The sequence below is a fragment of the Ovis aries genome, chromosome 15 (assembly GCF_016772045.2).
Source record: "Ovis aries strain OAR_USU_Benz2616 breed Rambouillet chromosome 15, ARS-UI_Ramb_v3.0, whole genome shotgun sequence".
Lineage (NCBI taxonomy): Eukaryota > Metazoa > Chordata > Mammalia > Artiodactyla > Bovidae > Ovis > Ovis aries.
Window position 1 is genome coordinate 17,875,596 of NC_056068.1, and position 26,422 is coordinate 17,902,017.

Consider the following 26,422-nt stretch of genomic DNA (forward strand, 5'->3'; position numbering starts at 1 on the left):
TAAGTGCTCCTGCTCATAGAGGTAGAAAGGAGGGAGGACCCATCCCCCTACCTCCCAGCACCTTCTGGACTTCCTGTTAGGTGAAAATGACAAACCTCCTACTTAATTTAGTGAAGTCACTCAGTCATGAGGGATTCTTTGCGACCCCATGGACTGTAGCCTGCCAGGCTCCTCCGTCCATGGGGTTTTCCAGGCAAGAATACTGGAGTGGGTTGCCATTTCCTTCTCCAGGGTAACCTTCCCAACCCAGGGATCGAACCCTGGTCCCCGGCACTGCAGGCAGACTCTTTACTGTCTGAGACACCAGGGAAGCCCAGGAGCTAGAAGCTGAAAGCAAAGTGGCTCTTACCCTAATCTGAAAGTTTCAAGGAGGTAAAAACTAAAAAAGGTACAAAGTTTATTATTAAAGACACAGCACAACAAGTGGGAGAGCACACAGAGAAGCAGTTTATTTAAGTCAGAAACTAGGCAGAAATATACACCCGAAGAGAGAAGGTGTGGGCACCCTCTCTAATGAGTAAACAGGTAAAGTAAATCACACATATAAGACAGTCCTTCTGGGTCTTTGTTGTTTAGTCACTAAGTCTGACTTTTTGCAGCCCAATGGGCTGTAGCACATCAGGCTTCCCTGTCTTCACCATCTCCTGGAGTTTGCTCAAACTCATGTCCATTGAGTCAATGATGCCATCCAACCATCTCATCCTTTGTCACCCTGTTCTCCTGAGCTCAGTCTTTCCCATCATCAGGGTCTTTTCCAATGAGTTGTTTCTTCGCATCAGGTGGCCAAAGTATTGTAGCTTCAGCTTCAGCATCAGTCCTTCAAATGAATATTCAGGGTTGATTTCCTTTAGGATTGACTGGTTTGATCTCCTTGCAGTCCAAAGGACTCTTAAGTTTCTTCTCCAGCACCACAATGTGAAAGCATCAATTGTTTGGTGCTCAAGCCTTCTTTATGGTCCAATTCTCACATCTGTACATGACTACTGGAAAAATCATAGCTTTGACTATGGACCTTTTTTGAAGTGATATCTCTGCTTTTTAATATGCTCTCTGGGTTGGTCATAGCTTTTCTTCCAAGGAGCAAGAATCTTTTAATTTCATGGCTACAGTCATAATCCCCAGTGATTTTGTAGTCCAAGAAAATAAAGTCGGTCACTGTTTCTATTTTTTCTCCATCTATTTGCCATGAAGTGACAGGGAGACCTGGCATGCTGCAGTCCATGGGGTCACAAAGAATCAGACACCAATGAGTGACTGAACTGAACTGAACTAATGGAACCAGATGCCATGATCTTAATCATTTGAATGTTGAGTGTTAAGCAAGCTTTTCACTCTGCTCTTTCACCTTCATCAAGAAGCCCTTTAGTTCCTCTTCGCTTTCTGCCATTACAGTGGTATTATCTGCATATCTGAGGTTGTTGATATTTCTCCTGGCAAACTTGATCCCAGCTTGTGATTCTTCTAACCTGACATTTTGCATGATGTACTCTACATACCAGTTAAACAAGCAGGGTGACAATATAGCCTTGATTTACTCCTTTGTTCCATGTCTGGTTCTAACTGTTGCTTCTTGACCTGCATGCACACAGGTTTCCCAGGGTCTTGGTTTACCTTTGGCCAATTATCTTGTTTCTTCTCTCCTAACTGGTCCTAGGATTCTCCCCAACATGTGTGTGCAACTTTTTACTGAGATGGATCCTACCTCAGAAGACTATGGGTGTATGTCCACATACTATGGGGTGGTTCCGCCTCCCGTTTTGACCCCCAAAGAGCCTTCCTGCACATGTGCAGACAGGGAAGTTCTCCTTGACTTCAGGAGTAGGCACCTTATCTATTTACTCTAGTAGCACTCTGCTTTTGCCATCAGCTTTGTCCTTGGAGTATCTGAGTGAGAACAAAGCTTTAATTTTACTTCACTTTATAAATCCCAGCTGACTGGCCCAGGGGCCCATCTATCTCCTACCTCAATTTTATCTATATTAGTTAATTATATGTTCTTCTTTTATCTGCTTGTGGTTTTAATCTATACAAAGGAAAGAAAATTCTTCACAGGCTGTGTGAGCCTGGAGAAACTCATGTCCTGGTATGGACACAGGATTTCTGCACTCTGCTGGCAGTTTCTTAAGCCAGAGTTGCCAGAATCAGGCCCTGAGAAGCCACCTGTTCATCTCCTGGCTTTAATTGGGCTCTGCATTCTTGCTATGACCAAGGTTTACCAGGGCAAAATCCTTACTGTATTTTTCCCAGTTCTCTTGACCTGCTTTAGGAATGCTGAGCAGAGTTTATAGACAGTGTTCTTTATACTTTGGAAAGATTTTTAGGAACTGGTGGTATATCACTGATAAATTGTAGAGCTAAAGTGTAGCATTATTTGGCATTACTTTCACTGCTAAATTTTATTTTGTGGGAGTGTCTGCATACTTTAAATGGAAAGCTTTGCTCTAGCTATCACTTAAAAAGTTGTTTAGAACACATTTTATTTACATTCTTTCAAAATATTAAAGTTTTTTTTTCAGAGAAATAGTCTGAGAGTTAGCTGGTACTGGATGATAGTAAAATATAGCTTAAAAAATTATATAACACATGATAACACCTGGTATTTTTGAGAACAGATCAGAGAAGTCATATAATTGTATCTGAACACTTGTTTAGCTGTATTGAATCCCTACCAACCTGTTTTCTTTCTCATCCTAACTCATATCTTAAAAAGTATATTTCTTCACATCATCCAATACCTTGACTAGATTCTTTATAATAAATCAAATTTCATTCACTCAACAAACATTTGTTCAATGCCTACTATGTTATAGACATTATACTTTGACTTCACAGCTCCTGTGGTTCACTGGACAAGGAGGCAATGGACAAAGACAAAGAGGCAATGTAAATAGTGTTATAGGTGCTAAAATACGGATGTCAAGGACTGTATAGTGTCTAGGATGTTCCTATATGAGCTTCCCTAGTGGCTCAGTGGTAAAAAAAAAAAAAAAAAAAAATCTGCCTATCAATGCAAGAGACACAGGTTTGATCCCTGGTTGGGAAGATCTCCTAGAGAAGGAAGTGGCCGCCCACTCCAGCATTCTTTCCTGGAGAATCCCATGGATAGAGGAGCCTGGTGGGCTACAGTCCATGGGGTTGCAAGAGCTGGACACAACTTAGGGACTAAACAACAGCAGCATACTTCATATAGAGATGCTAATCCCAGTACCTCAGAATATTACTGTATTTGGAATGGGTGGGCCCTAAACCAATCTAACTGCTGTTCTAAGAAGAGGAAATTTGGGCACACAGAGACACCAGCAATGCTTGGTACAGAAGAAAGACCATGTGAGGATGCTGTGAGAAGGTAGCTATCTGCAGTCCAAGGAGAGAGGGGTCAGGAGAAGTCAAATTTGTCAACATACTGATCTTGGACTTCTAGCCTCCAAAACTGTGAGAAAATAAATTCTGATATCTAAGCCAATCAGTTTCTGGAATTCTGCTATGATAGCCCTAGCAACAGAGAACGTGATGGCACCCCACTCCAGTACTCTTGCCTGGAGAATCCCAGGGACAAGGGAGCCTGGAGGGCTGCCGTCTATGGGGTCACACAGAGTCAGACACGGCTGAAGTGACTTAGCAGCAGCAGCAGCCCTAGCAAACAAATACGTCTCCCCCTACCTTCCCATACCCCGCCCCCCCCCCGCCCCCCACCACCCCAGACCCCAGCCACCCACAAAGGTCCTGTAGGGACGATGCAAAATGCCTATCATAGATGCCTGAAGTGAGTTGCATTTCAAGAGGTACACTCTAAGTTTAAGGGCTTACCATTTTTAGGGTAGGGGTAATTAAGTCTGCCCTTTGTCAGTGGGGAGATGTTATCTCATCCCTCTTGTGTTTGATGGCTGCATACACACCCTGAAAAATGGCATGAGTAAACATGATCGAGAACTTACATTCTTGGCATACCCAGCAACAAATGTCCAGGTATGTCCAGGGCCCTTGGCAGATTGCCTCTACCAACATAAGTACACTGTATGAGGTCGAGTTAACCCAACCTTGAGAGATGCTTTCTGAAAGAGATGACATCTGTGCTGATCATGAAGATGGTCATCTATGCTGATCTATTTTTATCATGAAGGTCAGATAAGAATCTGCTGCAAGAAGGGGAGAAGGCCATTCCAGGTAGGAAAAGGATTATATTGTCTACAACTAAAACCCTAGCTGATCTAATGTATTTTAAATTTTAATAAAGGACAGTAAAAATATTTTGAATAAAATACTGCTCATATTCAAGCTGACAGCACTCTCTTGTCCTTGGTAGAAAGATGGCTTTGGGTTCCTTTTCTAGAAAAGGTAAAGATTAGTACAAATCTACTCATTTGTTTAGCAGGAATTAACATTTCAATATTAACATATCAATGCAAGTCTAACATTTCAACTGGAAAGATCTGCTTATAGTACTACTGGGAAGCAGATACTACCCAACGCCACTGGGCTTCCTCTTCCTTTATAAATATGACAACTCTCAGAGAAAAGTTCCAGACCATCCTCATTCCTTCTCTCTTATGCAGCTTATGCAGCCAGGGACACTGACCTCCATTTGTTGGTTGATTGCTTTTTGATACAAATGGAAGAAGAGAGGAGTCATTTTCCAAAATCACTCAAATGGGTGATCTTATTCAATATCCACCAGAAAAATTTGTTTGAATAATTTTGTCCATCCCACTCCCCTTTTTGTATTTTGCTGGCAACTTTCACACTTAAAGACAATCATTTGAGAATGGGAATAAATTCAAGTTAAACAATGCATCCATTTAAATCATTTATTTCAACACTATTGTTTTAAATTTGCACCTTGTCTTGTAACATATCATACCTGAAGAAGAAGTTTGATAGCAAGTACATAAAAAGATTATTTGACAACATTTTAAACAATAGTGTTTAAGGCTTATTATATGTTTCAGAAACACAGAAATGCCAGTCACAAAGAACCTCAAAGTAAAATATTTACATATTTACACTATACATGTAAATTGGATATTCTGAAGCATTATTACTATTATGACAATAAACGCTTAGCAATAAGGCCTCTTTAACCTTCTGGCATTCAATGGACTATATAACTTTTATATAGGTGTGGATTTTCCAATTTGATACCTATCTTCACCGTAAACTTCAGTGGACTTTCACCAACCCTAGGACGGGCACAGGTACCCATGTACTTCCCAGTTTTTATTCGCTTATCATCAGCAAAAACCTTATTAGTAGCTGTTGGAGTTTTATTAATAGTAATGTATTGACAATGTAAGGATATAAATTATTTAGAGGAAAGTCTCTGAATATTAATCTCATTGAGCCTTATTTTAAATGGAGTTCACACATAAAATTTATGGTTGTATAAGTCTATTATTTAAATGAACTAGTAATTTACCAGGTAATTATTTGCATTGATTCCCTCATTAGTGACTCCATTTATGTGAATATTTACTTTAATGGTGATTATATATTAGAAAGCAAGCTATGAGTATAAAAAATGACTAGTATAAATTACTATAGCTATACCAAAAATGAATATTAAAAAGAAGCACTTTGTATGTTAAAATACACAGGTATTTGCTATACTTCTTTAATGAAGTGTTTTATAAAGGTATAAAACTTTACAGAAGGTGCTGTTTTCATAAATTTTCTGTTTTCTTGATTCTTGAGCCACACCAACAAGCAAACATTACAAATGGTGCAAGTGAGCGCTGGCTATCAATTACCTTTAAATTCAGGTGGTAGGTTCTAGTACAGAGAATCAGGGCCTGAAAGTAGTTGTTTAGCCTGATCTTAACTTACCTAACTGCTGATAAAGGCTAAATTCAGTGAAAAATAAACTAACTTCATTTCATCTTTTGTAACATACATGTAGGCTCAAACTGTTTACCTAAATAGAACTTGCAAGCTGATCATTTAAAAAACCAAGAATCTTAATATTAAAATATTAACTTTGAATATTTTAAAATTAAATAGAAAACATAGGCTATGGTTTATGAAGTTTTAATTAAATAATCAGATAAATAGAAAAAGGAAGGTAGAATTTACAAACATACATGAACAAAGAATAAAATGTTACCTATGCTTTACCATACAAATTTAAATGGAAATATTTAGAACAGTTCATTTAAAATTCTACCATCAGTCTTTTTGAGAATTGGTGAGAATTGGTCAGAACTTGAAGTTTAAGACAATTTATGGGTTTAAGAAGTACCTTTCATGTAGTTACTTCATTGTCATCAGTTTTGAGTTTCATGGGAACAATATAAACTAGCTCTGGCATTTAGCTTCTAGACAAGGCAGTATTTGAGAGGATAATAACAATGTGGTCCTTTCCTGCATTTCTATCAGTTCCAGATCTCTGTACATTTCCCCAGCTCCTATCATTATCCTCCAATGGATAAAACACACTAGGTGAGAAAAATGGAAACAAAATAGGCCAGGAAGTAAATATAGACCAAACAAGATAAAATCCATTCATGTTGACCCTTACAATATAAGAACTAGGATGGTGTGTTTTCTGTAGTTCTATCAGGTTAGCTTTGCTGCAGCCTATTTATTGGTCTTTCCTGATTAGGAGAAGAGAAATCTCCAGAAGTTCTGCACAGCAAATTAAAGAATTAGGAAAGCCAAGTTATCAGTGGGTATGATAAGCTATTTAGTCTTGATAAAATTATTGAAGGAATCATAGTGACAAGCCTTTAGAAGCTCTGCCTTCTAACTTCTAAGGGTTTGGTAAATCTGGCAAAGAAGGCTGTGAACCTCAAGGTGTCAGATCTAACATGACAGTACTTTAGGGACTTGACCACGGCTATCGCTTGTGACTAAAATGTCTCACATGGAAAAAAGTGTTCTATCCTGCAAATAAAGAAAATTTTTACGTGGATGGTTCTGGAGAAATGGGAAACAACAGAAACAAAGCCACACTAAGAAAAACAAAAACAAGAAACCGTTGCTGCAAGAGCTGCATTAAGGATGTCAATCTCATGAAGGGATGTCTGCTTATCTCCACCCCGCAGATGTGTTCCCTTCCTAAGCAGAAATTCTGTGGCTAAGCCACCCTCTGTACCATCCTAGAAACTATTTCAAATGAATTCCTTTGCCAATGGTCTGCATAATCAAAGCTATGGTTTTTCCAGTAGTCATATACGGATGTGAGAGTTGGACCATAAAGAAGGCTGAGTGCCAGAGAACTGATGCTTTCAAATTGTGGTGCTGGAGAAGACTCTTGAGAGTTCCTTGGACTACAAGAAGATCAAACCAGTCAATCCTAAAGGAAATCAACCCTGAATATTCATTGGAAGGACTGATGCTGAAGCTGAAGCTCCAACACTTTGGTCACCTGATGTGAAGAACTGACTCATTGGAAAAGATCCTGACACTAGGAAAGATTGAGGGCAAGAGGAGAAGGGGGTGACAGAGGATGAGATGGTTGGATAGAATCACTGATTCAATGGACATGAGTTTGGGCAAACTCCAGGAGATAGTGAAGCGCAGGGAAATCTGATGTGCTGCAGTCCATGTGGTTGCAAAGAGTTGGAAATGACTGAACAACAACAATATTTTTTGGCTTACTAGAGATTCTCCTCTTCACAATAAGCACTTCAAATATGTGCCTCCTTTCTCCACTATGGATAAAACAAGATATCCTTATGGAAATCCCCTGATCTTTGTTCAAGGAAAGAAAAAAAAAAACCAAAAAACCCAAACTCTAAACCTTCTAAATGTTGATGAGTCAAACAGGATAATAATACTTACTCCATTGTTATCACCCTACATTTTATTTAACAATCATGAATATGGAGTATGGATTGGAAGATGCAATACAGAGATTTGCTGTTGTGCTGGGATAGGAAAGGTGAAAGAAAGTTAGGCGGAACATAGAGCAGATAACTGAAACTGGATCATGAATTAAGAGATTAATTTGGGGCCGAGTGGCAGAAGACCAAGCATATATACAGAGGAATAAAACACTAAACGAGAATTCATTGCTCTAGGATTCAGGAAGTCTATACATAGAGTGGTGAATGGGGTGGGGAGGGGAGAGAATTTGGATTGTTTCACAGCAGTTAGTGCCCAGACTGGAGAAGGCAATGGCACCCCACTCCAGTACTCTTGCCTGGAAAATCCCATGGGTGGAGGAGCCTGGTAGGCTGCAGTCCATGGGGTCGCAAAGAGTCGGACATGACTGAGTGACTTCACTTTCACTTTTCACTTTCATGCATTGGAGAAGGAAATGGCAACCCACTCCAGTGTTCTTGCCTGGAGAATCCCAGGGACAGGGGAGCCTGGTGGACTGCTGTCTATGAAGTCGGACAGAGTCGGACACGACTGAGCGACTTGGCAGCAGCAGTAGCAGTACCCAGACTAGATTTTTTTAGTATCTTTCCTTTCCATAGACATACATATTTACACTTTATTTACATTATAAACTTTTGGTGAAAAGGCTATACATTTCATTGAAAAAGGCTCACAGTTCTGACTCCTTGTCATTTTCATCCAAGTAGTATTCGTCATCCGTGGTTGTGTCTGTGGCACAATCTGAGTCTATTGGATCCTCTTCATAGATATTAAGTGGCGCACTTAGAGATAAGCCATCCTCTGGCCTCTGGTTACTAGGAGAATTTGGAGTCGATGACTCTGCCGGGTTAGCAGGGTTAATTACATCATCTTTCAGGAAGCCAGGGTTCTTAAGAAAACTTGGTTTCCATAATCTCCCTTGTGTGAGTGACCTCTTTACATTTTCCAAGAAAGCCAGCTGTTGTTCTTTCCCAAAAATTCCATAGTCAATAGGCCTGGATATAGCTGTTGCAGACCTAGGACCCATTTTTGTCCTGCTGTTGTTCAAAGCCCAACTTTCATTTTCACCCCAGGAGGGAAGTTCAGAAAAAGATTTAAATCTTCGACTGTACCCGCTGTTGTTAGAGAATTCATTCCCAAGGGTCAGTCGACTCAGGACATCATCAATAGAAGTGCTTTCAGAGAAATGGCGCTCTCTGACTTTCGGAGGATGGCTTATTCGTAGTATATCACCATGTACATTGACGCTTTTTAAGCTCTCTGAACGATAGGGGTGTAGCTGACGTTCACACTCCAGAGATGAAGCACTGTTTTGTCCTTGCCGACAACTGGTCAGTGGGATGCAAACCGTAGATTTCTCTACAGGCTCCAATTGAAAAGGGGGTTTCGACTTCCTCTGATGGTCAGGGAAGTCTGCTTCCCTGAGGCTGATCAATGTGGGTTGGGCCAGGGCTCCTGATTCTCTTTCCAAAATCTGAGCAACTGTTACATCCTCAGAATTCTCACACTTTGGTTGTGATTCTGAGATATTTTCAAACTCGTTTTTATGTAATTGTGAAATGTTGCTGGACTTCTGATTACTTAAGTGTGTAGAAGCTTCTCTATTGGGTATTGCAGTAAGCTGGAGAGGGTTCTCGGATTTCTCCACATTTATTCCATCATTATTTAACCTGCTTTCATCTGTGGTTTCTGTGGACTTTAAAGTAGGCTCGAGGGACAGTGGGTTGCACTCTGGTGTGCCAAGGGACAAACTGCTAAAGCCAGAACTGTTCCCACTTTGGGGAAAGATAGTAGCTACATGTCTTCTAGGGTAGAAATCTTTAGCTGGAAATTTTCTGCTGGGCTTGGACATAACTACCAATCTGTGTTTAACTGAAGATCCACTTTTCCCTTTTTCTAGGTCAGCCAAGATTTTTTTACTTTTATTACTTCCTTCAGGAAGTGAGCATTGATTCCATGCCAACTTCTGCATTTCATCCTTAGCCTTGCTCTCTGTCGTATTTACCTCCTGTCTTCTTTCAGGTAGTTCTCTGGGTTCAGTCTGTGAACTGTCTAAATCTTGTTCACTTGAACAAGTCTCTTCATCAAGCTGTAGTTTACTCAAGGCTGGAGTAAGAGCAAAGACTTGGCTTTCTGAGTCAGAAAGTGGTTTCTCAGAGTTTTTTGGGAAATCTGTTCTAATTTCCCCTCTAACTTCCCTAGGCTGCAATCCATTGGAGCTCTCCTCTGTAACTATGCCTGTGATATCTTTTTGAAGACTTCCAGTAGTTGTAATGGCTGTATTACTACCTGGACACTCCCCAGAACTTCTTATGATGCGGGAGTTTTCGATATTCTCTTCTGAATGGGCTGGGAGGTTAGAAAAACCACTGTCATCTGATTTAATGAATTGTGGATGATTTTCAGATTTCTCTCTTGTAAATTTTTTTTCCTGAAGCATTGGTAAAGTAAACACAGTTTCACTTTGCAATTTTTTCTCTTTCTCTTTCCTGCTTTGTGAATCAGATGGAGGTGTTTTAGCTAAGTTGTATGGGGAAATTTCTCCAGTTTTAGGTTCTTGTTTATGAAGAGAAACATCTGCTTCAATAGAAGCCATTTCCTGTAATGTAGATTCTGAGGACTCAACACTTGGTAATTGTAAAACAGTCATATTTTCAGTGAGATGAGAAAGATGACTGGTCTCCTGAGCAGAGGTATCTTGAGACAAAGATGTTCCTGACTGGTCTTGCACAGAACAATTCAGTTGGTCTTTTTCTAAAGCACTGGGAGATGTTTTAGTCCCCACTTTAGTTGATTCTGTAAGTGAATCGATGTTTTGTGTATACTTTTGAAGAAGGTCACAGAATTTTTTGCTGTGTTTCCTTGGTAGAGTATAATATATTGAAACCACCTCAAGACATTTCACATTATCTTCATCACCAGAAACAGAAAACGTACTCGTAGTCTTAAATTTATGTAAAATTTTCCCACTTTCTTGTCCTGACATATCTGAAGAAAAAGGTAAAGGGTGTTCATTTGGATGGGAAAATATGCCTGTCTTGGAGGCAGAAATTTTACCACTCTTTTCAGTATATTCTTGTAAGCATTCCTCCTGGTGGTGTTTCTTGCTTAAAGAACACTCACAAACAGATGAGTCACTTCCCAGAGGGTTAATGAGTCTCTCCCTAGGCCTCAGTGTTATAGGAGAAGCATCTGTATTGGAAACCAAGCATTTTTCTCTTTCATCTCTTCCAGTTGAGGCATAAAGCACTTCTGAAGGCCATGACACAGCCCTCTTGATGAGGACTGGAAGTGGCCCTTTTCTAACAGAAGTAGATCCAGTGTTTGTCATATCTGTCATCCCTTCTGTGGCTTCAAGTGCTACTGAGACTGAGTCTGAAACGACTTTGGAACATTCGCTCTCTGATTCACAATAACTGGGACTGAATTTTTTTGATGTGTTCTTTCCTACTGGATCTTCCATATTGTTTTTGATTTGTAATGCAACTGGCTCATTCCTGAACAAAGAAGGCATTATTGTACTTTCAGGCTCCTTGTTATCCTTGGCTGATTTTCTTGGTAAAGTACAATAAGTTGTATCAAGCTCAGGAGACTTGGAATTGCTTTGAGTTCCCTCAGTAAGACTGCTGTTGTCACTTGTAGGCACTGATCTACTTTCTGTTTTGCTTAATTTTTCGATGTAGGATATGCGTTCTCTTATTTTTCCTTTTCCCTTTCCACCCCTGAAAAGAGGGTGTGACTCACATTTGACAACATTAACCTCTTCATTATGTACAGGTGTGTGATTATCATTACTCTTTTGGTTTTCTAAGTGGCTTAGGGAAAATTGACTATTTTGGTTCTTGTAATCAGTGTCTTCTCTTTCTCCCAGAGATGAGTCTTTGTTTGAAGGACATTTCCAGAACATCGTGGTAGAAGGAATTACCGGAGCATCAAGGCAAGAATCATTTGATGGTGAGGAATCTGGTAGTGCCCCTGAAGACAGATCTAAAGAATTATGAGGCAGGTTGTGATCAGCATCTGACTTGCGACAGCTGGTAGAATAAGTCATGATACATTGTTCTTCCTTGGTATCGAAATGAGCAGGCTTTTCTGGAGACTGTGAGTATTGATTATCAGTATGTTCAGAACTCCCGTGGTTCTTTTTAATAATGCTTGAAATATCTTCATTACTTACTGTTAATTCCTGGTGACAAATTTGACTTGGGCTGAGAAAAAGTGATGTTGTTCTGCTTTCCTGAATGAAAGGAAGGGAAGTTGTTGAGTCAAGTTTTCTGGTCCCAGTATAACCCTTACCTTTTTTTAGTTCATTGGCTTTATGAATTTTGGAGGTATCTCTCCTGGAAATGATTCCAGGCAACCTTTTTGAACTTATTGTGGTAGATGCATTAAAAACAAACCTGTTGCTCTTGTCTGAGTCCTGGGAAAGGGGATTTTGAACATCAGGTAAAGGGTTGGAAATTACTGTCTGTGAAACAAGTTGGGGTATTTCACCTGTCATGTTTGTCTGGTCTATCTTGTTTATTTTTTTGTCTTTTTCCAAAACAGATGCCTTCAAGTCTTTCTCATTATTTACTTCTGTGACCAAGATATTGGCTTGGCTTTCAGTCAGAGGTGGAGAATCAACTGAAACATTGTTGGTCACAGTGACTTCTGTATAGTTTCTGTTTGGAAGAGAGGCCGGCTTAATTTTCTGCAAAGTGACTGTGGGAGTCTGAAAGTTAGGACTCTGAGGATTCCCTCTGTCATCAGGAATGTGAGGGAAGGAACTTTTGAATGGGGATGCTAGAGTTTGAGCAATTCCAAATGGGTACGGTTCTTTGTTTACATGTATTTCCATAGGAGAACATTCTAACCCACCAGATTTCATGTGATAGCTTGCACCAGTTATGGAACAAACATTTGCTGGGCTGAAATGAGTAGACTGGTTCCCATTACCTTGTGACACCTCCATGCTCTCCAGTGTGGATGTCTGAGAATCAAACTGCCAGGGATGTGGTATCTGTTGGTTTCTGGAAATATTTGTTCTATAACTAGAAGAAAATGACCCCCAGTGTTGAGAAGGAACACTCTGGCCATGACCAGCTAGTGCACTGTTTACTTCAGTGGAGATCATTTCAAAGTCTCTGTCAGAAGAAGTAAATGGTTTCCTGCTTTGATGAAAGTCAGAAGAAGAATGTTTTTCCTGTTGGCTCCAAAAAGGATTTTGTTCAAATCTCTGTCCCCTGCTCCGTCCAAAGGTATTGCTAAAGAAAGACCTAGTAAATGGGTTATCTTCATGGTAGAATGGCATATTTTCTGAGTTCTCAAGTGGGTCAGGACTCATTGCATTATCTATCGGGGCATTTAAACCAACACTTTGGTAAACACTCTGTGAATGGTAAAATTCATATCTGCTATTCGCCTGGAAACACCTGGGATACATATATTGGTCAGCAGGGTCAATTTCCATTGGTGATGGTGCCTCCAGGAACTCTTCCTGGTTCTGCCTGTCTCTAGAAGAATCTGATCTATTCCATATGATAGATGATAAAGGAGTTCTCTTTGGGCTCTGTTGGTGGCTTGGTGATATAAACCCAGTCTTATTCTGAGTTGTGGCTGGAAAATATAAGCTTCTTGCTTTGAAATACCCTGTAGCTGATGAAGCTGATCGTTGCCTGCTGTCAAAACACAGAGAAGTACTACCAAAAGAATTGTTTCGCACACAATCTTCTTTTAAGATTCTGGGTTCCCTTGTCCTATACATATTGTAGATTGTCCTTGTTCTAGGAGAAAAGGTTTTAAAACCTTCCCTAGGGGTTCCTGGTCTTAAGACATCATAGATAGACATATTAGAAGTTTCATTATAGCAATTTTTGTGCCTTCCTGTGATATTATTGTATTTGCTCCCACTGGAGTAAAAACGACTGAATTGTGTTCTTGATCCAATGTCGAGAGGTGTTCTGGTATTCACTGAGCTTGGAGATTGTTCCTGAGCCAGTTTGCTATCCAAATCATCTAAAACTAAAAGGAGAATATATGTCATTTTTTTTGGTAAACGATTTTACAGTCTAATAATATTTTGAATTGTTGAAAGTCCTTCTTGAAGAAGCATAATCACTTATAATTTTTAGATCATATCATCATAAACATTATGACATTAACTGATTATGTCTTTAAGATAGTTTGACTCTTACAAGGCTGCAATGGAAGTTTCTTTTTCATACTTTTTCAAATTTAACCTTCCATAATGCCTTCAAAACATAAAGCTACATTGTTTTTCACCTAATAAGGACTGTAATCATGATTTCTTTTAGTGCATCTTTTGTGTCACTAGGTAGCTATAATGTTTCCAACTGTGTTTAAATCAGGGGATTGTAAAAGAAATGAAAGTCTATAAATAATATGTGAGTTGTACTTAGTTGTACATTATTGCCAAAAATTTGGCACCCAGTTTATAAACATACTTATTTGGATGAATTTGAGCAACATGTAAAAATTTAAGTTCTATGAAATACTATCAAATAATATACTAATAGTAGCTTGCTTCCCCTGAAAAAAATGTGACCCAATAGACATTTATATGTGTCTATCAGGTACAGTTCTAAGCACTAAATAGATTAACTCATTAAATCCTCACATAATCTTGTAAGTTCACTATTCTTGTAAGTTTACTTACTAATCTTGTAAGTAGTTACTATTCTCATTTTATAAGTGAGGAAACTGAGGAATGAAGAAATTAAGTAAATTGCCCAGCTGATACAGCTAGGAAGTAGATCTAGGAAGCCTGTTTCCTGAGTCCATACATGTAATCATTGTGCCACAAAAGTTCACTTTTCATTATTTCTTTTAATGAACTAAAGATGATTTCACTATGAGCTCATTATGTTACAAGGATGTTGCTGTTGTCAAACAATGTTTACTTTTCTCTCAGTAGCAAGATCAGAGAGTGGTATGTAAGTCAGGCCCCAATGACCTCCCTATAATTCCAAGGACCTAGGGGAAGGAAATGGCAACCCACTCCAGTATTCTTGCCTAGAGAATCTCAGGGATAGGGGAGCCCGCTGGGCTGCCGTCTATGGGGTCACACAGAGTCGGACACGACTGAAGCGACTTAGCAGGCCAACCCAAGACCCAGGGCTCATGTTTACTAGGACCACTGTCTCTGTGATCTCAGATAAATCATGGTATTTTCACTTGGTTGGTTCTTCCTTGAATTGTTTATTGAATCACATTTGACATCTTTTCCTCAATAAAAACCTGTTACAATTTAAACAGAATCAAGATCTTTTAAAGTTTTAAGATGCCCTAAGACCTATCTTATAATATATATTTCATCATATTCATGTTACAACAAATGAGTAGATGTGTATTTTGAAGAAATGTTTGTTAAAAAATAAACTCTGACATGAGAGGTAAGCTATGGAAATTATTTAAATTGTTGAAGAAGTTTTTCATTTACAGAATCTTTCCTTCTGATTTACATAAAATGTTTCATTCTTTGTTGTTAAAAATTGTAATTTTAACTCTTCAATGACAGAGAAAATTAGGTGTATCAGTATCTGAGTGAATGTAAGTGAGATATACTTATAATATGCCAATTATTTTAGGACAGGTATTGAAGAAGTTTTTGATATCCACTCTAGATTTTCTCTACCCTGTTTTAGTTGTTAGTTGGTACTATTAAGTTTGCATAGCCAGCAAAAGAATTAATCCTGAGCATTTAATATCTGTAACTAAGGAGTTCTTTAGGGAATCATCCTGTTAATGCTTTAATGAAAAAAGATTAGTTTTCTCCTGTCCCTAAATAACTTACTATATCCACAGATAAAATAAGCAATGCCAAAATATAAGGTAGGGCAAAAGAAAAAAAATCTTCATAAATCTGTCTTTAAAAAAATTATAATGAAATCTCTTTGATTTCTGTTTTCTCTTTCAGCTTGTTCATAGTATTTTTTCCTCATTAGTCTTTTGCTGACTACAAAAATATGTTGTTATAATAGAAAATACAGGAAAGTATAGCAAAAGAGATAAAATCACCTAGAGTCCTTCTTCCTAGAGATAACCACTCTTAACACTTGAATCCCAATACTGCTATTTGACTCACAACTCTGAAGGTGAAAAAGTCTGCTGTTCTTCTCCTTTTTATTTTCAGAGCAGTCATTTTTTTGTTTTTGTTTTTGTTTTTCACTTCATGAAAAATAGCTCTCCTCTACTAGGCAAAACCTTTGTTTTGGAACAGAAATTTTCCTCTGGGTCTTTTTTCTCTGAAGCAAGTTCTCTGCCAGGAACCATTTTACTGAAAGAAGTGCCTAGATTGAACATCCAGCTGGAGGTCTCTCAGTGACCACACCACCTGTCCTAACTATAGGGCTGAGGTGATGTCATTGACTGTGCAAACTGAATTTAGTTCCTCAAGGTGAAACTGGTGAATGATTTCAGATTTCATGTTTCATATGGCCAGGTTTATTTTAATACAAAATAAACTATGTCAAGGTGAGTGATGCTTACATAATAAGATCCATGGGTATATAGTACTTTTGGAATCTGTTTTTATTGTTATCTATTGTACAAGGTTAATAGTTTAACAACAATTAGATTTCATCACTGCATTTAGGCCCTAATCAGGAACAATAAAAATCTATTAACAATAGTAAACTTTATAAATATATGTCTAAAGATATATCCTTTTATCTTTTTACTTGAGTTTATATATTAACATTATTACCATTCCATAGATTTATCAGGCCTTGATCCAAGAATATTTACTTACATTATATTTAAATATAAGATTTTAAAAATATTTCTGTTAATAGAATGTAACCCCATCCTCTTCAGGTGAGGATAACAAGAGGACTTCAAAAATAAAGTACAAGGGCTTGAGCATTTTAGTATAAACTGTAATCATTATTTGCTTTCCTTTAGCACTGGGAATTCCAAAGGAAATTCAATGCAGAGACTTACCTTGGAAGAACTCATCCTCTAGCAGTGAACCATCCCACGGAGGGACAGTACTTCCCTCCCTCATGCTTGCTGGCCTGGGGACAGTTGCACTGTCAGTGGGTTGGCTTTCCAGAGGTGGACTGTATATTTTTGCCTGCTAATTTTAAAATAGAAAATGTAATATTATTTTTGGACCTTCTTTAGCCAACATGTTCCCACGAAAACGTCCCAAGCTTAAAAGTCCTAATCTAAGGACAGCAAATCAATTTTCCTACCATTTATTTATCTAGTTGTAATGTTTTGTTGTTTTTGCAGTTTGCAAGTGATCACAAACTTCCCCATACTTACATTAATTCCATTTTGTATAAGTTTTCAGGCAAGGTATCTAGGCTGTCTCTGCAAAACATACCTACAAATTTACACAGCACTACAGAAATCTTACAGAGCTTCTTGGGAAATGGAAAGAAATCGACTTCTCTTGAGTGGGGAATGTTGTTTGTCTGGCCCAGTGGCTGTAATTTTAGGTTTCTTAACATTGTACCTATTTTCTATCAAGAGGCAGTTAGCTGAAACTTGTAGTGGATCATAAGATTTGTGAACTTGATGGATTTAGAAATTTAAAAATTTTTTTTTAAATTTTAAAATTTATTTAAATTAAAAAAATTTTTTTAATTCTAAATTTTTAAAAATTTTCCATCCACAGAAATCATGTAAAATGGTAGAACCTTCCAGACACACATAAGGAACTGATTAATAGTTCTGAAAAAAAGGTGCTGAAAAGCATGACCTCGTATATATATTTTAAATCTTTGCTGGTTTTATAGGACTTAGGAGAATGATGTAGAGATGGAGAGCTGTTTACCTTCTTTACTAGCAAATTTTATCTTGATTTCATTAAATCTATCATTGCTCTTTTAAGTTTTAATTTGTCTTTATAACCTTGGGGAATTATCCACTCCTACCCCTTCACCTCCTTTTGCCAAAATTCTATTTGCATTTCCTCTGTCACACTGGCTGTGCCACTCCTGACTTCACTTTAACTCATTCTGCATGGTTTCCTCCACAAGGCCATTTCCCATTCCAGTTGCTTTATTTTTAGTTCATTTTCTTTTTTTTTTTTTTTTGCCATTTTATTTTTTTAATTGAAGGATAATTGCTTTACAGAATTTTTTGGTGTTCTGTCATATATCAATAAGAATCAGCCATTGGTACATCCATGTCCTCTCCCTCCCGAACCTCCTTTCCCTCCCACCCTTCTAGATTGTCCCATAGCCCCTGATTGAGTTCCCTGAGTCATACAGCAAATTCCCATTGGCTATCTATTTTACATATGGTATTGTAAGTTTCCGTGTTATTTTCTCCATGCATCTCACCCTCTCCCTCCTCCCATTTCCCTGTGTCCACAGGTCTGTCTGTTCTTTATGTCTGTTTCACCATTGCTGCCCTGCAAATACATGCATCAGTACCATCTTTCTAGATTTCATATATATGCATCAGTACACAATATTTATATTTCTCTTTCTGGCTTACTTCTCTCTCTATAATAGGCTCTATTCGTTCACCTCATTAGAACCAACTCAAATGTGTTCCTTTTTATGGCTGAAAAGTATTCCATTGTAGATATGAACCACAGCTTCTTTATCCATTCATCTGTCGATGGACATTTAGGTTGCTTCCATGTTTTAGCTATTGTAAATAGTGCTGCAGTGAACATTGGGGTACATGTGTCATTTTCAATTTTGGTTTCCCCAGGGTATATGCCTAGTAGTGGGATTGCTGGGTCATAAGGAATCTCCATACTGTCTTCCATAGTGGCTGTATCAATTTACATTCCTACCAGCAATGCAAGAGGGTTCCCTTTTCTCCACAGCTTCTCCAGCATTTATTGTTTGTAGACTTTTTGATGATGGCCATTCAGACCAGTGTGAGGTGATATCTCATTGCAGTTTTGATTTGCATCTCTCTAATAATGAGTGATGTTGAGCATCTTTTCATGTGTTTGTTAGCCATCTATATGTCTTCTGTGGAGAAATGTCTGTTTAGATCTTTTTCACACTTTTTGATTGGGCTGTTTATTTTCCTGGTATTGAGTTGTACGAACTGCTTATATATTTTGGAAATTAATTGTCAGTTGTTTCCTTTGCTTTATTTTCTCCCGTTCTGAGAGCTGTCTTTGCACCTTGTTTGTAGTTTCCTTTGCTGTGCAAAAGATTTTAAGTTTAATTAGGTCCCACTTGTTTATTTTTGTTTTTATTTCCATAACTCTAGGAGGTGGGTCATGGAAGATCTAGCTTTGATTTATGTCACTGAGTGTTCTGCCTATGTTTTCCTCTAGAGTTTTTATAGTTTCTGGTCTTACATTTAGGTCTTTAATCCATTTTGAGTTTATATTTGTTTGTGGTGTTAAGAAGTCTTCTAATTTCATTCTTTTGCATGTAGCTATTTTCCCCAGCACCATTTATTGAAGAGGTTATCTTTCCCCATTGTATATTCTTGCCTCCTTTGTCAAAAATAAGGTACCCATAGGTGTGTGGGTTTATCTCTGGGCTCTCTATCTTGTTCCATTGGTCTATATTTCTCTTTTTGTGCCAGTACCATAGTGTCTTGACTATAGCTTTGTAATATAGTCTGAAGTCAGGAAGGTTGATTCCTCCAGCTCCATTCTTCTTTCTCAAGACTATTTTGGCTATTTGCAGTCTTTTGTGTTTCCATATGAAATGTGAAATTTTTGTTCTAGTTCTGTGAAAAATGTCATTGGTAATTTGATAGGGATTGCATTGAATCTGTAGACTGCATTTGGTAGTATAGTCATTTTCACAGTATTGATTCTTCTTGCCAGGAAAATGGACTATCTCTCCATCTGTTTTTGTCATCTTTGATTTCAGTTCACTTTCTACCCAGTCCCTGCCTCTTGAATCTTATTTGATATTTACTATCACATTTCATCTCATCTTGAATGCTTAAGACCAAATCTCTAATCTTTCCAAGGCTCCAGCTTTTTAACTTCTCCATCACAGGTCTGTCCAAATCTAAAGCCTAGGTTCTCTTAATCCTTGCATTTCCCATAATCTAATATAATATTTTTATACTTGTCTGCTTTCTTTCTCAAAATCTAGGTCAGTTACTCCTTATAGAAGAAGCCCTGCTTAAATTTCATTGACTTGCCCATTAAATTAGGGGCAAGCCATAATTTAATACATACAAAGGAGATTTATTAATAAGAAAGAAATAATCCAATGATATTTTATTGGCTGTTGGATATAATTTAAGACACATATTAAATTCAGAAGTAAACAAATATTAGAAGCACATTATAACTATAGGGATATACCAATTGGAGATAATAAAACCAGAAACTAATCAATTGAGAAATCAGATCAGTTACAGTTACACTTTTCTCTCTACAGTGCATCAAGGTGTTCTCTCTTGTGCCCTACCTACTGTCTTTTTTCAAGATTTATTTATTTGGCTGTCTTGGATCTTAGTTGCAGCACATGGTATCCTCATTGTATCACATGGGAACCTTCATTGAGCTGCATGGACTCTCTAGTTGGGTTTATGGGCTCTAGAGTTCTCAAGTTCAATAGTTGCAATGCCTGGGCTTGATTGTATCCCAGTATGCAGGATTTTGTTCTGCAACTAGGGATTGAACCTGAGTTCCCTGCATCGCAAGGCAGATTCTTAACCACTGGACCACCAGGGAAGTCCCATCCCAATCTTTATTTGTGCTAATAACATTAAGCCATGAACTTATAAGTCCATTCTTCCCAAACCTGCAGTTTTGGTACTTGTTGCAGAGTGGATATATTTGATTAAGAGACAGTAAGCAACATGTCTCCCAGTCATTTTAACATTCAAATGAACTTCAGATTTCCTTTAAGTGGACTGGAGTACATTCCTTCTGGCCTCCTGGATAACATTCTTTAATACTGAATTTATAATGAAATAAAAAATACATGAACTGAACAATCAGGTGAAGAGACAAACTTCTTTAGGTGGGAAGTATTTCTACCACTTAAAGACTGTGAATATAACCTCTTTTGGTTAGATTTCTGCCCAGATCTACTTCAAGGTCAGCCCTATTCATCCAAGATACTAAAGATGTTTCCCACACAGTTCAGTTCAGTCACTCAGTTGTGTTTGACTCTTTGTGATTCCATGGACTGCAGCACACCAGGCTTTCCTGTCCATCACCAACTCCTGGAGCTTGCTCAAACTCATGTCCATCAAGTCGTTGATGCCATCCAGCCATCTCACCCTGTGTCGTCCCTTTCTCCTTCTGCCTTCACTCTTTCCCAGCATCAGGGTCTTTTCCAGTGAGTCAGTTCTTCACATCAGGTGGCCAAAGTATTGGAATTTCAGCTTCAGCATCAGCCCTTCCAATGAGTATTCAGGATTGATTTCCTTTACGATTGACTGGTTTGATCTCCTTGCAGTCCAAAGGACTCTCAAGAGTCTTCTCCAGCACCACAGTTCAAAAGCATCAATTCTTCAGTGCTCAGCTTTCTTTATAGTCCAACTCTAACATCCATCATGACTACTGGAAAAACCATAGCTTTGACTAGATGGACCTTCGTCGGTAAAGTAATGTCTCTGCTTTTAATATGCTATCTAGGTCTGTTATAGCTTTTCTTCCAAGGAGCAGACATCTTTTAATTTCATGGCTGCAGTCACCATCTGCAGTGATTCTGGAGCCCAAGAAAATAGTCTGTCACTGCTTCCATTGTTTCCACATCTATTTACCATGAAGTGATGGTACCAGATGCCATGATCTTCATTTTTTGAATGCTGAGTTTTAAGCCAGCTTTTTCACTCTTATCTTTCACTTTCATCAAGAGGCTCTTTAGTTCCTCTTCGCTTTCTGTCATAAGGGTGGTGTCATCTGTGTATCTGAGGTTATTGATATTTCTTCTGGCAATCTTGAATCCAGCTTGTGATTCATCCAGCCCGGCATTTCGCATGATATACTTTGCATATAAGTTAAATAAGGAGGGTGAAGATATACAGCATTGACGTACTGCTTTCCCAATTTGGAACTAGTGAGTTATTCCATGTCTGATTTTAACTTTTGCTTCTTGACCTGCATACAGATTTCTCAGGAGGCAGGTAATGTGGTCTGGTATTCCCATCTGTTTCAGAATTTTCCACAGTTTGTTGTGATCCAGACAGTCAAAGGTTTTAGTGTATTCAATGAAGCAGAAGTAGATGTTTTTTTGGAATTCTCTTATGTTTTCTATGATCCAACGGATGTTGGAAATTTGATCTCTGATTCCTCTGCCTTTTCTAAATCCATCTTGAACATCTGGAAGTTCTTGGTTCATGTACTTGAACATGAAGTTGAAGCCTAGCTTGGAGAATTTTCAGCATTACTTTGCTAGCATATAAAATGAGTGAAATTGTGCTGTTTGAACATTGCCTTTCTTTGGGATTGGAATGTAAACTGACCTTTTCCAGCCCTGTGGCAACTGTTGAGTTTTCCAAATTTGCTGGCATATTGAGTGTGGCACTTTAATAGCATCATGTTTTAGGATTTGAAATAGTTCAGCTGGAATTCATCACCACCACTAGCTTTATTCATAGTGATGCTTCCTAAGGCCCACTTGACTTCACATTCCAGGATGTCTGGCCCTAGGTGAGTGATCACACCATTGTGGTTAGCATATGGTTGCTGCTGCTGCTGCTGCTAAATCACTTTAGTGGTGTCCGACTCTGTGCAACCCCATAGATGGCAGCTCACCAGGCTCCACCATCCCTGGGATTCTCCAGGCAAGAACACTGGAGTGGGTTGCCATTTCCTTCTCCAATGTATGAAAGTGAAAAGTGAAAGTGAATCGCTCAGTCATGTCTGACCCTCAGTGACCCCATGGACTGCAGCCTTCCAGGCTCCTCCATCCATGGGATTTTCCAGGCAAGAGCACTGGAGTGGGGTGCCATTGCCTTCTCCAATTATATGGCTAAGAAAGGTAAATCCTCTGGGGCTCACAGCACACATTGGTCTTCAGTCAGGGATGTCTTGGACTCCAAATTTTCCTCCAAAGAGTGTTTCATGCCATAGAGTTATCATAAAAGATGAAGCCTATTTCCCATACCTGGCCTAGGGGATGAGGCCTCTGAGTAGCAGAACACCTCCAAGTAGCAAAACAGTGTCAAAATCCTTTTCCAAATTTTGATTTAAGCTTTTTCTCCCCAATTATCTTTAACCCCCATGTTCCAAACTCTCTACACACAGTTCTACAAAATGTCAAACACTTTTCTTTTCAGTTTCTCTTGATTTTATTGTTCTTTAAAAAAAAATAAAAGTACACTTTTGACGACTCTGTGTCTCTGCTTCTGATCTTTGCTCTCTCTTCTCTTCTGCTGAAAATATCCTTCAGTCTAGTTCCTATATCACCCTCTCTGTGAGTCCTTTTCCAGTTCTCACAGAAAGAATGAATTACCATAGTATTTTTAATGTATCTCTGATATTATGCATATTATTTCATATCAAAGTTGTTTACATTCTTTCTACTTTTACTTTATCACTAGATTTCTATCCTTCCTCCCCAAATCACACTTTTTAATTTCTACCCTGATCTAGGAAACCAGGAATTCACAGACATATAAATAATGACCTTGGAAGTGGTCCACTTTCTAAAATAACTAAGAAAGCATACTATTCTCCTTTGTATCCTGAGCACTTAACATAGCATCAGCATATAAGAGATTGAACTGAATTCAAAGACTATGCTTCCCACAATAATATTTCCTACTTTTGAATTCCTCCAATACATTTTATATTATATTTTATCTGAACAAAACTACTCATTTTTTCAGTTTTCAATATATTTAAAAAATATTTTCTCTTGTTTGATCTTTAGAACAGACTTAGATAGGGATTATAGATAGGGATTATCATTCCCTCTTTGCAGATGAAGAAACTGAGTCTCAGTTAAGAACCTTACTCAAGCCACAGGAATAACAAAAGGTGATGCTGAATATTGACACTCATGTGGTCTGATTTCTAATTCTATTTTCTCCACTATGTTGCTTTGTATTGTTACTTTATGAATGTAGATGTCTTCAGTTAGGTGGTAAACTCTCTGAAGCAGGAACTTTGCTTTAAACATTCCATGCTGTCTATGCACAGTTATGGATTGATTTTTTTTCTATACCAAGGTAGAAAATTATATATATATATATATGTATATATATATATATATATATATAAGATTTTTAGTGAAGATTATTAGAGAAATTCAGACATTGAGTATTTAAAATATTAGGACTCAGTACAGCATGTCTGAGGTAGGAAAGCATAATGGTTAAACACAAGTCCAATGGTTAAACACAAGTCCAAATCCTGACATGAGACAAACAAATCTCTGTCATAGAGTAACCTCAAAAGCTGTACAACTTTGGGCAAGTTGCTTAACCTTTCTGTCCTGTTCCTTATTTTCTTTCTTGGAATAATGAGAAAAAAAGAGAATACAGCAACAACAATACCCCTCATATAATACTGTTGCTGTGAGAATTAAATGAATTAATACTTGTAAGACACTTTTGAATGGTGCGCGTGTGCATATTCAGTTGTGTCTGACTCTTGTGACCCTATGGGTTGCAGCCCGCCAGGATCCTCTGTCCATGCAATTTTCCAGGCAAGAATACTGCAGTGGGTTACCATTTCCTTTTCCAGGGGATCATCCCAACCCAGGGACCAAATCTGTGTCTCCCTTAGCTCCTGCACTGGCAGGCAAATTTTTTACAACTGAGCCACCAGGGAAGCCCAGAATGGTACTTAGCACTTAATATTAATAATTCCTTATCATTAGACATTACTAGTCTTCTGTTGTTACAGAGGAGTTTCTGGTGGACTTTGGCTAGTGCGCTCAGCCTAATGAGTTAGAGAAGTATCCCAAAAGATCAGACTCAATATTCTGGCTTTAGGGTTTGTTAACAATCTTAAACATGGTACATAGAACATGCTGAGCAAAATAAGGCTGTTTTTCCAACCTCAATTCACTCTACTAACATTTGCAGTGCTGACATGAGACAAACAAATCTCTGTCACAGAGTAACCTCAGATTATCTGACTACTTTTAGGGCAGCCAAACCTGTAGAACAGCTGTCAAAACTGAAGCTTAAGGTCATGGATGTTACCAAATGCCTTGGTAAAGTCAACAAATTAATTTTTCAAGGTGTTCTTGAATGTATTCTGCATCTGCTTTCCTGCAAGGTCAAATCCAGCATTGCACCTTGTGGCTTAAAAACCACATATTCATTTTTTCTTTCAGTTTTGGAGTACTCACATTATGCCAAGAAGTGGGGAGACACAGGTAAGCAGGCACAGTCCCAGCCTCAGGGAGCTCACACCAGCCTAGTGTGGATAGTGCCACACTGGAGGTATGTTTCCAGGGGTATAAAGTAGGCATATCACCACCAGCATGTGTTCAGAAATGAGGAGTGAGTAAGTGGCCAGAGCCATATGGTTTGTCTGTGCTCAGAGATGGTGACTACTTGGATTTTGTATTCCTCACCTATAAGGAGATGCTTCTCAACTGGGGGCAAATTTGCTCCTCAAGGAACATTTGGAAAATTCTGGAGATATTTTCTATTGTCACAGTTGAATGGAGGTGAACTACTGGCATCTAGTAGGTAGAGGCCAGGGATTGCCACTAAACATCCTATAATACATACAAGAGTCCCCACAACAAAGAATTATTCAACCCAAAATGTCAGTAGTCCTGAGGTGAAGAGAATTCTGAGATAGAAGATTTCTAAGTTTCTCTTGTTATCCTAAATGAAGGCATAAGCTGAAGCAAGATTAAGAGATGAGTTTATTTGACAACAGAAGAATTGCAATTTGGGACATGCAAACCATAGTAAGCAACAAGCAAGTGTGCTGAGGATTTGGGGCAGGCTGTATCCGAACAGGGAATAAGTTCAGTTAGAATGTGGGAGAGTCCAGTTAGAGTCTATTTAAATGAAAAACAAATGAAGACCAGCTTTAAAAATGTCCTAAGCAGACAAAACCAGTCCAGTCATACAAACAAAACTCAATTCAGCTTATTTTGTAAGGCCAACCTGATCCAGGTCATTTCTTGTTTATGCCCCTGGAAACCATAAGTAAAACTTCATGTGGCTGATATGAGGCAATCCCTGACTAAGTGTCTATCATTTAAGAAAATTCTAATGTTATTATCAGTTTTACGTGTATCAAGCATTTATGAGGACATGCATGAGATTTTCCACTTTATATCTCCTGGTTCCATTTTAGATTGAAATTCTTTCATACTCTAGCACTAAAAATTCTGTTTTTCTGAAACCCTTGGCTTCTTTTAAGCTGATGTAAATGTTTAAATAGCAGCTTCCTTCTCTTTGAACAGAGGATCATCCAAAACAGCCTCCTATAAAATATTGGAATCCCCTTTGTACCATACCTGCTAGGCTGCCAACCAAATGAGAGGAAGTTCATTATCTTAAGTCTTGGCAAGAATCCCTGTGGCATCACTGGCCAACTTCCAGCTCTTTTCTGTTTAAGGGGATAGGACTTTTATGGATAAATAATGGAGATCTACATGTTATACTTGTCTTCAAGTTTCATTATTTTTTCTCACTTACTTTTTAAATAGTTATTAACTGGGAGCTACATCATTGGCTTGAGTTTCACTTATATTCCCAGTTCTTATCTTTTTAGATTGACATG

General features: G+C 38.3%; 1 protein-coding gene across 5 annotated transcripts in view; it reads right to left on the reverse strand.

The window, feature by feature from the left end:
• Positions 1–4,791: 4,791 nt before the first annotated feature.
• EXPH5 (exophilin 5) overlaps positions 4,792–26,422 on the reverse strand; it is a 95,293-nt gene continuing 73,662 nt past the window's right edge. For 4 of the 5 annotated variants that reach the window (XM_027979174.2, XM_042232891.2, XM_042232892.2 and 1 more), the window contains 2 exons: positions 16,762–16,897; positions 4,792–13,821 (listed from right to left, as the gene is read on the reverse strand). In XM_027979174.2, coding sequence (XP_027834975.2) covers positions 8,489–13,821; positions 16,762–16,897 — 5,469 coding nt within the window. In that variant the 3' untranslated portion in view covers positions 4,792–8,488. The remainder of the gene's footprint in view (positions 13,822–16,761; positions 16,898–26,422) is intronic. The other variant, XM_042232890.1, reaches the window with a different exon arrangement.